Genomic DNA, 13,062 nt, shown 5'->3' with positions numbered 1-13,062 from the left:
AAAGACAGTAAAGTTTTGCACTGAATGGTGGTAGATGTTTGTTAAGTAAATATACCAGTGAAGTACATTTACCAGTATTGTGTGTAAGGTGTATTCTACTAAAATAAGAGCATGTTGCTGTAACTTTGTTGCTGTAGCCACACCTGTGGCTAGTCAGCTATTTCTAATTATACTCAAGTCCTGAGGAAGCATTAAACTCTGGGTGCAGCATCAATTATAGCCTTGGTTTCCCATGGATCAGCCAAAAATGCATGTGTCAGCTCAGCACAATTTCCGATTTACTTTTTTCATCCAATTTTCTCCTCTCCTTAAGCCGGTGATTTATGCTGGGGTGCAGTGCCACAGGCACCAATAGCCCTCTAATAATTTGCACATTTAACTCTTCTTCATGTACCAGCCCAGAAAGTAAATGTGAGCTGACTAGTCAAACACGAGGGCATCACAGCCGAACCTAATCCTGCCTTCATCTGAAGTTCAAACATATACTATTCAGGGAAGTGTACTGGATAGTGATCAGGAGCAGGAATCCGGTCTGATTTTTCCCACTCCCTGGACCGAGGATGCTGAAGCAAAATATAGCACCCCTCCGGTCACCATCCTCGGTGAGATCTGGCAAGTCTTGGCAAAGGTCAGACCAGAGACCTTGCTGGTCTGTATGGCTCAGTAAAATAGCAGCTGGTTCCTTACCCACTCAGCCACAAGGAAGCCTACTTTTAACAAAAAACAGCATGAGTCAGTCAGTTCTGCTGATCTGCGGAAGGTGGAACTAACTACACTGGAGCAACCAAGAAAACACATTTATAAGTACTGAGAGAGAGACCAAGCTACTTTATACTTTTTGATTGCAAGAAATGATATGCTAATTTAAAAGAATGGTAATGATGGACAGAGTGTTATATACAGGTCAGAGTCCAGATAATCGCAGCAGTGTGTCAGTGTGTTTGTATGGGTGAAAAAAAAATCATAACATGGTAAATTTGCTATGCATGTTACCCAGGCCTTTTTGGGGTTATCTATCACCTTTCTGTGACACACAGTCACAGCTGCAGCTGCACAATTTCACCAGTAGATGGAGCTTCCTAGCTGCAGCTCCTACATAGAATTTTATATACAGCACAGAAACAGGCCAATCGGCCCAGCAGGACTTTATGCTCCACTCAAGCCTCCTCCCACCTTATCAACATATCCTTCTTTTCTTTTCTCCCTCATGTACTTATCTAGCTTCCCCTTAGCTGCATCAATAATAAAGGGTTTCCATTAATGATTGATTATTGATCTCTGGTTGGTTACTGACAGGAATTCACATTTTCCAATTGATAAAGACACTTAAAATAACTGAAGACGGCTCCATTAGGAGGTCGATGTGAGTTGGATATGACAGAAAGGACTATGTTTGTTTAGAGCCAAACAGAATGAGATGGGTCGCAACCAATCACCTTGCAGTAAAGACGATTGTTATAGCTGCAGGAGTATTATTCAGACAGCCTCACAGCTCCAGGACACTGGCAACATCCCAAACCTTCCTCCTGGCTAACTGCAAGTATGGAACAGCTACTCACCATTTTCTTCTTCCCTTCCTTTAAGCTGCCACACACCGCACGCCCGCCCGGCCACTTTCTATGTTTAAGTAAATGATTCAAGAACATTTCCTGGCTGGTTTTCTCAGATTAATTCTGCAGGCTATTCCTGCCACCTCTCCTGCTCCATGGGACCCATCCTCCCCCCCTCTCCCTGTCCCTGCTTCACCCACCCGCTGTCTCAGGGTCCCTGATAAAAATGCTTTTACATTCGATGTTTTTAGGCTTATCTGAATGTTTCAGGCTCCTGTCTTTGGCAGGCTACCATGTTTTCCTCTCTACAGGGATTGATTCTTGTAGGCTGTTCCTGCCACCTCCACTCCCTCCTCACCCCATGGTCCTCGTTTTCCTTCCTCTAGGGCCTCCCACAGATTCTAAATGGAAGCTCAATGGAATTGTACTGATGGTTATCCATTTACTGCTTCATCAATAAATATCTTTGCACATCACATTTCTGCAATTGATTGATTTTCTTCAATTATGCCTACTTATGTAATATTGTGATTAGGTATTGTTTAATCCTTTACGTGTATGCGTGACTTTTGAATTTCATTTTCTGATTTTAAATATGCACATCATAATTATATTTATAAAAAATTCAATTTTCTGTCACATACTTAGGAAAATTGAATATTTTACAGATATTTATTTGGGCATCACCAGTTTGAGTGTAGAGTGAGCTTTACTCTACAGTCCCGCGTTAGGCGGTCTGTGTTTTTCTTTTAATGATGAACCTTTATAAAACACTGGTTCAGCCTCAACTGGAGTACTGTGTCCAATTCTGGGCACCGCACTTTAGGAAGGATGTGAAGGCCTTGGAGAGGGTGCAGAAAAGATTTACAAAAATAGTTCCAGGGATAAAGGACTTCAGTTACGTGGCTAGACTGGAGAAGCTGGGGTTGTTCTCTTTAGAACAGAGAAGGTTGACAGGAGATTTGATAAAGGTGTTCAAAATCATGAGGGGTCTAGACAGAGTAGAGAGAAACTGTTCCCATTGGCGGAAGGGTCGAGAGCCAGAAGAGACAGATTTAAGGTGATTGGCAGAAGAATCAAAGGCAACACGAAGAAAAACTTTTTCACGCAGCGAATGGTTAGGATCTGGAATTCACTGCCTGAAAGGGTGGTGGAAGCAGGTTCAATTGTGGCTTTCAAAAGGGAATTGGATAAGTACATGAAGGAAATTTTTTATGCAGGGCTATGGGAAAAGGGCGGGGGAGTGGGACTAGCTGAAGTGCTCTTGCAGAGAGGGGCCGAATGGCCTCCTTCTGTGCTGTAACCATTCTATCTAAACATTCCGCACCAGCTCTGAGAGTGCTGCATGCTGACAATCAAAACAGTCCCCAGCACTTAAAATGCCCACGTTTAAAACGGGCAGTCGCTTATATCAGCCAAAAAGGGATAATCATTATCCATTTGCATTAACGTCAGTTTCAAAGTTGCTGCTCACAGCATCTTGAGTGCTCCGTTTATTTTGGGCAGAAACAGCTGTGCTTACTCACTAGTTCGCACCTCATTAAGGTGCACTGAATGCAAGGATCAAGACCTTATTCGCTGAGGCACTTTACAGCCTTCTGGACTCTATGTTGAGTTCAACAATTTCAGATCATAACATCGGCCCCTATCGATTATATATTTTTTATCCACACTTTTTGTCTGTGTCTTTTTCTCTTCTCTCCCACAGGGCAGCTGTCTTTCATTCTGCCAGCGCAATTCACACTTCATCTAGAGCCATCCTTTGTTTCTTAACCTGTCCCATTACCGTCTCCTTTTGCCCTGAATATCTCTTAATGTCTCTTAACCTCTCCTGCCTTCCATCCTATCACAGACCTTCCCTTTTGTTCTTTCGTCCCCTCCCCCCTTTCCCAGCCCCTAAACTTGCTTAAAAATCTGTTCCATTTCCTGCTTTTTCCCAGTTCTGACGAAAGGTCATCGACTTGAAACGTTAACTCTGTTTCTCTCTTCATAGATGTTGCCTGACCTGCTGAGTATCTCCAGCATTTTCTGTTTTTATTTCAATTTAAGAGGCTATTCCACAAATAACCTAGAAAGACTTGCATTTATATAGCGCCATTCATGACCACCGGACGCTTTACAGCCAATTAAGTACAACAATGACTGCACTTTAAAAAGTAATGTGGGAAACGCAGCAGCCAATTTGCACACAACAAACGCCCACAAACAGCAATGTGATAATGACCAGGTAATCTGTTTTAGTGATGTTAATTGAGGGATAAATATTGGCCAGGACACCAGGGATAGCTCCCCTGCTCTTCTTTGAAATAGTGCAGTGAGATCTTTTACGTCCATCTGGGAGGGCAAACGGGGCCTCAGTTTAACGTCACATCCGAAAGATGGCATCTCTGACAGTGCAGCACTCCTTCAGTACTGCACTGGAGTGTCAGCCTAGATTTTTGTGCTCAAGTCTCTGGAGTGGGGCTTGAACCCACAACCTTCTGACTCAGAGGCGAGGGTGCTACCAACTGAGACACAGTTGACAGAGATCCTCCATTGATATTATTGCCAAGAATAGCGATGATCTCCCAGAGCTTTATAAACAGACAGCTTGGCTAAAACATAACCTCAGACAAGATCAAAATCTTGGTTCCAAGGGCTGAAAATCAACAGAAGAGAAATAGAACAAGTGGATAAACTGAACTCTGGGCTCAACAATTTCAGAAGATGCAGCAGTGATGAACTTAAAAGAAGGTTCTCCTGAGCTGCTGCCAACAGATAACAGGAAAAGGAAGCCAAACTCAGATTAACAGAAAGTACTGTCATAGTGCTACCCTGTGATACCGGCCATTGCATATAGCAGGCAAATCACGTTCACACCTTAAGCGGTGGGGGCTGTACTTGAAGTGGAAAGTGTGCCATTCTCCAGCACTAACATCCCTCACTCGATCAGCACAAAATTCACCAGAAAATGTTACTTCCACCTCTCGGCATTTAAAAATCAGACAAACTACGCATTTTGAGAACTTTACAACGTACAATATATGCCAGCTAGTGTTGGAGGACGAGAGAAAATACATTGGTTGTACTTAATTGCCTAGTACACCGTGGCACAATTTTGTTCTCAATCATTAATCCTCTTGGCCAAGCATCAACACACAGCACACACAGGCAATGCATACGGACTTGATATCAGCCCACACATCAACTGGAAGTGAAGGCGTTCGCTGCTGGCCCAGAAGTACGCTTCGCACAAGGACCTGTTTTGGAGCTGGCAATGACTGACCACAACTTCGAGATTTCCGCACGCACCAAATCCCAAAGTTGTGGTCAGTTTCAAAGGCAGAATGACAGTGAACGCTGACAGTTCGCCGTCCTCCTCACCGCAAATTCCGGGCCAAAATTTGTTCCAGTTGATGTTATGGGTGTGGGCTGATCCCGAGGCTAGAAACATAGAAACTAGGAGCAGGAGTAGGCCATTCGGCCCTTCGAGCCTGCTCCGCCATTCAACGAGATCATGGCTGATCATCCAAACCCTAGCACCCGGTCCCTACACCGACAGCCATCCCACCCAAGCCCTATCCCCGTAACCCCACATATTTAATCCCCCCTAACACTAAGGGCCAATTTTTTATCATGGCCAATCAACCTAACCCGCACATCTTTGGACTGTGGGAGGAAACCGGAGCACCCGGAGGAAACCCACGCAAACACGGGGAGAATGTGCAAACTCCACACAGTCATCCGAGGCCGGATTTGAACCCGGGTCCCTGGCGCTGTGAGGCAACAGTGCTAACCACTATGCCACCGTGTTGCCAGAGAGGGGGAGTATCAGCCCTTCAGTCATCGGTGACCCCTGCTGGAAAGTGTGGCACAGGCACTGGGTCGGACTTGGCTCTAATGCCCTTGCCGGTGGTTGAATAGCCTGCTGCCACTCACTGGGATTACAGCCACTTGGCGAGGATACCAGGCAGTGAGTCGGGTACAGCTCCATACCATATAGGGAGCTGTACCCTGATATGAGTTGGTGCCTTTAAGGAAGGAGAAAGGGGGCGAGAAACTTGAGATTTGGGGAAGTGGAAAAACTAGCATTAATCGAGGTCTTGCAGGTAATTGAGATCCACTGATCCTGTCTTTCAATTCACTGGAATGTAAGGGAATTGAAAGTTGGTGACATTCGAATAAAATAATGATTGGATGCCAGTTTTAAACCCAGTTATTAGTGTCTCTTCAGTATTCTAATAGTTAAGTAGCAGAGATTTTCACTGAATTATGAAATCTCTAAAAACGACAGTCATTATCTCCCCGTGTGTGCTGTGTTCGAGAACTGCTGTAGGTCTGCACTGGTGGAGCTGCTTCAGACTGGGTTCCTTGGAGCTGGTTGCGGTGTTGTCCTGCTACAATGCTGTTGAAATACAGCGGGTTTGAGACTTGTTAACTCAATGTGCAACATGATTCCCAGGGATCTAGTTATTTAGCACTGTGTGCCTTATTTTGAAGCTGTCGAACTTCTTCCCGAGTTTACAGCAATAGGAGAACGCCTTCACTTCGCTGCTGACTGCAAATTCCAGGCCTTTGTTTTACTGAAACTCGTGCATGTTATAAGTAAAGCTGGGCAAGCCAATTATGAGCGAGACTTGAATATCTTCTCACTCAGCATTTCACGAGAGAAAGGAAAAAACTTGACGGAAGTGTTATAAAACCACTCGGGTGCATGCGTGAACAGAAGGCAGCTAACAAACCTCAGCATGTAACAGTGCTCCCCAGGCTTTCCATTCAGCTCATATTGCAGAAAAAAAAGTTAAAACTTCCAAATTAAAAACAATTACTATCTGAATCACACCACAATGTTTCAAACTATCTGCCTTTAAACTTTCATTGCAAAGGAATGCCCGAGGATATGGTCTTATCTTTGCAGTCGTCTGAAAAAGTACACCCGACCCATAACTAATTTAGATTTTACTCCTAACCTTGGAGTGCTTAGCTTCCTAATTATTTTGACCATGTTTTCAATCCCAGGAACCAAAAGATGATGTCCCTATGCATAGCCTCCTGCTGTGCCATTTAAAGCAATGACTAGCTGGGGAGGGGGGAAAGGAAAAAGAGTAGATTCAGGAATGTGAAGCAACAAAACATTGCAGTTTGGTGCCCTAGCCTCAGAAATATTACATGTGGTACCCTGATCAGTCCAGCCAAGTAGTCATACAAAATACTTAGAAAGGGGGTTTAATATTCCCAAATACTTGAGAAAGCACCCACTACAGCATCTCATCCTTTGTTATTGCTTAGCTAGTTAATACAGACACCAACACACACCATTAAACAATCTTCACAAAAACAGGCAAAGCACAATAAGAGGCATAGCTTTATGCAATATGGTTTAAATATCATAAGTTGGGAGGTTTAGGTACGTCACATGAATCCCTTAATACTGAATAACTAGTAAGTTTGAATGGGACATCCAACAAGCTTCAGGTGGAACAACACTTCAAGACTGCACCATTTCTGAAATGGGATTTTAGCATTTGTTAGTGATGCAGAGAAGTAGCTGACATGGAGAATGATTGAAGCAACCACGTCACTAAATAGAAACATGTGCATCACTGAGCTTGTAATCTGGCACAATCTTTTACTCTGTATTTTAGACTTGCTCAGCTAACTGTAGCTTGGAAAATAGGGCCCATTTACAGCTGAGGATAATAAATACCCCGACGGTTAACACAGCAGCATACAACTCCTGTATCTCTGGCCAATTCACCAGCTTCAGAACTAGTTATGAAAATTAATTAAAAGACGTTTAAATTAAAACATCCAACCATGGTAAATAAAACTGCATGCAGGTCCCAGTGGGATATGATATTTGTAAAACTCATGATCTGACAGAATGCTCTTTTAACCTTGCTGCTCATGTGATAGGCAGTTGGGTTTGATCACCGCATCAGCAGGTCATATTTATGTGGTCGGTGAGGCATTTTGTGTTACACTCGTTTAAACCTTCAGCACAAGCTGTCAGCAATAGCTGCTGATAACGAAATGACTGCCACTATCTCAACCTTTAACTGGCTGGTTCATAATTGTCTGCCATCCTTGGTCTGTATGAATTTTCCAAGAAATATAGTCATCAGCTACACAGAGAATTTGAGGTTTGGAGCTAAGGTTTTAGTAGGCAAAGACTAAACCTACAAGAACATTGAAAGCAAAGTTGGATTTAAAAGCACTACTTTCCTACTGTTCTCCCCCTTCAGCTATTAACTACAGTAAACGCCCCCACACTACTCAGACACAACTCACAATCGCAACAGCTCTTGGGTTATCTTTGCATTGTTTAACAGCGAGGCAAGTCAGAGGCAGAAGGTGAAGAATCAGGGGCTGGAAAAATAAATGCAACTGAAGGCACAATGCTAGAGAGCTCAGAGCATATCCTAATTGTTGAGACAGACAATTATACTAGGTCACTTTTGAAGCACTTGAGCTGAATAATCTTGTGAGGAGAATATTTACTGCACAGTTACTGATTTACAGAAAGCTTGAGAAAACACTTTCCAAAATATTCACTCGGTTACAATGAAGCTTCTGAATTTGGGAGCCAATGAAACAGAGAGCACAATGTTTTTGTTTTATCACCCTTTGTGTGTACTGGGCAAACACTCCGGGAGTGCGGGCTGTCTTTAACCTCAACTAAATTCACATGCCAGCTATCACTCAATTATTCAACTGGCCCAACATCTCCACTACTAAGTGTAATCCAACAGAATTATACAAACAATATGCAGCTACAAGAAGGTGCTTTTATTGTAGAGCTTTCTGCATAAAATTTAAAAAAATTAGTACCTGAGCAACTTCTATTTTATGTAAGTTCCACTGCAGTCCTGACCAAGTTAAGTACAGTAGATTACCTGCTCCCAAGCCACTACCAAACTGATGCGATTTCCGGCAGTGAGTAGCACCTTAGCATCACAATTTATCATTCCACTTGGAGGACAAATCCCTGCCCGCCTCTCTATTTAAAATTCTCATCCTTGTGTTCAAATACCTCCATGGCCTCGCCCCTCTCTATCTCTGTAACCTCCTCCAGCCCTACAACCCTCAAGATCTCTGTGCTCCTCCAATGCTGGCCTCTTGTGCAGCCCCAACTTCCTTTGCCTCACCATTGGCGGACTTGCCTTCAGCTGTCTAGGCCCTAAGCTCTGGAATTCCCTCCCTAAACCTCTCCGCCGCTCTCTCCTCCTCTAAGACGCTCCTTAAAACCTACCTCTTTGACCAAGACACCTGCCCCAAGTCTCCTTATGTGGCTTGGTGGCTATTTTTGTCTGATTATGCTGCTTTGAAGCATCTTGGGACGTTTACTATGTTAAAGGTGCTGTACAAATGTAAGCTGCTGTAGTGATGCGTTGGAATTTGGCACGATCTACCCTGCAGCCATATCAATACCAAGTTTTCTATCAGTTCAAACAATGATTAATTGAAGACCAAAACTGACAATTTCAACGGTCATCGTAACTTAATATATGCAGAAATCTGGCAGCACAGAAAGGAATGGTTATGGAATTTCTGTTCAAGGAGACTGCAGTAGGGAACCTCATGTAAAATAGATTATGTTTATTTTAACAAAGGCCAGATTCTGGAACTCTTGATGACAAAAAACAGTATTACTACCTTCCAAAGGAGGCTGCTCCTCCAATTTGGGTTAGAACAGAGCAAGATGGTGGCATGCCACATCGGAGCGCCAGTGTGTTGTGCCACAGACTGGTAGGAAGAAGGCTCGCCCTCTTGATTCCACACACGGCAAGGTTTTTATCTGAGCTGTACCACTCGACCAAATTAAAGTCAGGAGCATCCCTACAGCGAGCGAGAGGATACAACAGGGTCATGCTATTATGCTTGTACGGTCGCTGTGGCAACTGGTTGGACTGCAGCAGTGGGCGACGCCTGGGAGCAGGCTCCTCATCTGGCCTCTCAGCTGGGAACTGTGCTCAGACACAGTGTATTAAAAGGGAAACTAATAAGGAACTTGTAAAACAGTTAAGGTCGCCACAGGGAGACTTTCAGCAGCTAAAGGCTGCCATCTAGTGGGACAAAAAAAATTAAATAATCTCTCACTGCCAACTTACCACAGTACTTGGACAAGGACTGTAACAATGCAAATATGGGTGAGGCTGGACATTCGGCTATCTTGGTTCATCTATCCAGGTGAAAAAAGAAACCCCTTGCCTCCTTGTCGTTTTATTTAACTGTATCTTGAGTGAAAACAAGGTTAATGCATCCTCTATCATACTCAGAAGACCTTTCCAAGTGTTGCTCACTGTGCACAAGGTTCTGCCGGACATTGCTCCTAAATATTCTTTCATCAGTGTGAGTTTTTGCCGCCTTCTTCTCACATCTTGCCTTACTTTAAAAGTAGTGCTCTGGATTTACCTTCTCTATGCTGTTTAATATCGAACTGAGATGTTCAGACGGTTCCTTCCGACACTAAAGAGTCAGTTATACAGCACATTGTGTCCACACGGGCCATCAAGCCCTGTCTATGCTAATCCCATTTTCCAGCACTTGGTCCATAGCCTTGTATGCTATGGCGTTTCAAGTGCTCATCTAAATGCTTCTTGAATGTTGTGAGGGTTCCTGCCTCTACCACCCTTTCAGGCAGTGAGTTCCAGATTCCAACCACCCTCTGGGTGAAAAAGTTTTTCCTCAAATCCCCTCTAAACCTCCTGCCCCTTACCTTGAAATTATGCCCCCTGGTTATTGACTCCTCTACTAAAGGGGAAAAGTTCCTTTCTATCTACCCTATCTATGCCCCTCATAATTTTGTACACCTCAATCAGGTCCCCCCTCAGCCTTCTCTGCTCTGAGGAAAACAACCCCAGCCTGTCCAGTCTCTCTTCATAGCTGAAGCGCTCCAGCCCAGGTAACATCCTGGTGAATCTCCTCTGCACCCTCTCCAATGCAATCACATCCTTCCTATAGTGTGGCGACCAGAACTGCACACAGTATTCCAGCTGTGGCCTAACTAGCGTTTTGTACAGCTCCATCATAACCTCCCTGCTCTTATATTCTAAGCCTCGGCTAATGAAGGCAAGTATCCCATATGCCTTTTTAACCACCTTATCTACCTGTCCTGCTACCTTCAGGGATCTATGTACATGCACACCAAGGTCCCTCTGTCCTTCCTAGGGGCCTACCATTCATTGTGTATTCCCTTGCCTCGTTTGTCCTCCCAAAATGCATCACCTCACACTTTTCAGGGTTAAATTCCGTTTGCCACTGTTCTGCCCATCTGACCAACCTGTCTATATCGTCCTGTAGCCTGAGGCTTCCCTCCTCGCTATTTACCACTCCACCAATTTTCATGTCATCTGCGAACTTACTGATCATACCTCATACATTTATATCTAAATCATTAATGTACACTGCAAACTGCAAAGGACCCAGCACCGATGCCTGCGGTACACCACTGGACATAGGCTTCCAGTCACAAAAACAACCTTCGACCATCACCCTCTGCCTCCTGCCACTAAGCCAATTTTGGATCCAATGTGCCAAATTGCCCTGGATCCCATGGGCTCTTACCTTATTGACCAGTCTCCCATGTGGGACTTTGTCAAAAGCCTTACTGAAGTCCATGTAGACTACATCAACTGCACTACCCTCATCCACACACCTAGTCACCCCCTCTAAAAATTCAATCAAATTGGTTAGACATGATCTCCCCCTGAGAAAGCCATGCTGACTATCCTTGATTAATCCTTGCCTCTCCAAGTGGAGACTAATTCTGTCCCTCAGAATTTTTTCTATTAATTTCCCTACCACCATTGTTAGGTTCACTTGCCTGTAATCCCCTGGTTTATCCCTACTACCCTTCCTGAATAATGGTACTATGTTAGCTGTTCTCCAGTCCTCTGGCACCTCCCCTGTGGCCAGAGATTCAGAAAATTTGTGTCGGAGCCCCTGCAATCTCCTCCCTTGCCTCACACAGCAGCCTGGGATACATCTCATCTGGGCCTGGGGATTTATCCACTTTTAAGCCCGCTAAAACCGCTAGTACCTCCTCCCTCTCAATACTAATTTGTTCAAGTATATCACAATCCCCCTGCCTTATTTCTATGCCTACATCGTCCTGCTCCATAGTGAACACAGATGCGAAATATTCATATAAAACCTCACCTACATCTTCCAGCTCCACACACAGATTGCCACTTTGGTCCCTAATGGGCCCTACTCTTTCCCTGGTTATCCTCTTGCCCTTAATATACTTATAAAACACCTTGGGATTTTCCTTTATTTTGCCCACCAATGTTTTTTCATGCCCCCTCTTCGCTCTCCTAATTTCTTTTTTAAGTACCCCCCTACACTTTCTATACTCCTCTAGGGCTTCCACGGTTTTTAGTCCTTTGTATCTGCCAAAAGCCTCCCTTTTTTTCCTAATCCATTCTTGTATATCCCTTGACATCCAGGGTTCCCTGGGTTTGTTGGTCCCACCCTTGACCTTTACGGGAACATGTTGGTGTTGTACACTCTCTATTTCCTTTCTGAAAGACTCCCACTGCTCTGATGTGGATTTTCCTACAAGTAGCTGATCCCAGTCCACTTTGGCCAGATCCTGCCTTATCATATTAAAATCGGCTTTCCCCCCAATTTAGAACCTTTACTTCCGGTCCATCTTTGTCCTTTTCCATGACTACCTTAAATCTCACCGAATTAAAGAGCTGCAGCTCTTCCAGTCTTTTCTTTCATGGCAGGGTTCAGCCTCATCTCTGTCCTCTGCACTGCCTCCATCGTTTGAATGCTCCTCTCGGGTCTTGTACTGGACGCCATACTCAAGGCGCAATCTAACCAGAGCACTGTATAGGTTAAGCATGACATTCTCTCACACATACTCTAGAGATCTAGTAATATGATTCAGCATTCTAATTGTTTTGTTTATTGCTGCCTCACCCTGATTTGGTCTTCTCCCAGGCGTCTTGCCGTCCTGCTGTGCAACCAGATACTGTTTGTGTTCCCTTCAAGATTTCTGTATAATGAGTCACAAGAAATTTACCCAAAACTCACGGGATTGTGGGAAAATGGAGAAAAATCATGCTAATTGCAAGGACTGCTAATTGCTGTTGAAACACACACCTGCACTGACATAAAGCCAGCATAATGATAGCATTTTAAAAATTCCCAATTGTATCAACAAATTGTGTTGTTAAATTGTGCTTTTAAGATAGTTAAAACTGGAACCTGAGCCCAGGATCAGCTAGAGTACACTGGCTTCACTGGACAGTATCAACTGTAGTGCACCAGCAGTACTAGATCAGCTGGAGCACAGCTGTGCATTACACTACAGCTCATACTCCAGTTGGCACAGTACAGTATGACTGGTGAACTACAGCTGATACAGTACAGTACTGTGGGTGCTCTACAACTGGTACTCTAGCTAAAACAGTACAGCATTACTGGGGCAACACAGCTTATGATTCATCTTATAGTACTGTCATGCTGGTGCACTACTGCTGATACAGTACAGTATTTGGGACCTAGTTTATTTTTGGTC

General features: G+C 44.0%; 1 protein-coding gene across 2 annotated transcripts in view; it reads right to left on the bottom strand.

Moving 5' to 3' along the window:
• ppil2 (peptidylprolyl isomerase (cyclophilin)-like 2) overlaps window positions 1-13,062 on the bottom strand; it is a 189,277-nt gene that overhangs the window by 159,167 nt on the left and 17,048 nt on the right. The window contains exon 1 of one of the 2 annotated variants that reach the window (XM_085961989.1): window positions 9,186-9,331. The exons of the other annotated variant lie outside the window; for it this stretch is intronic. Coding sequence (XP_085818115.1) covers window positions 9,186-9,248 — 63 coding nt within the window. The 5' untranslated portion in view covers window positions 9,249-9,331. Of the gene's footprint in view, window positions 1-9,185; window positions 9,332-13,062 lie in introns of those variants that run through there. 2 annotated transcript variants of the gene reach the window in all.

The sequence above is a fragment of the Somniosus microcephalus genome, chromosome 19 (assembly GCF_052327205.1).
Source record: "Somniosus microcephalus isolate GS21.2 chromosome 19, FLI_Smic_1.0, whole genome shotgun sequence".
NCBI lineage: Eukaryota > Metazoa > Chordata > Chondrichthyes > Squaliformes > Somniosidae > Somniosus > Somniosus microcephalus.
This window is presented reverse-complemented; position numbering and strand designations above follow the sequence as displayed.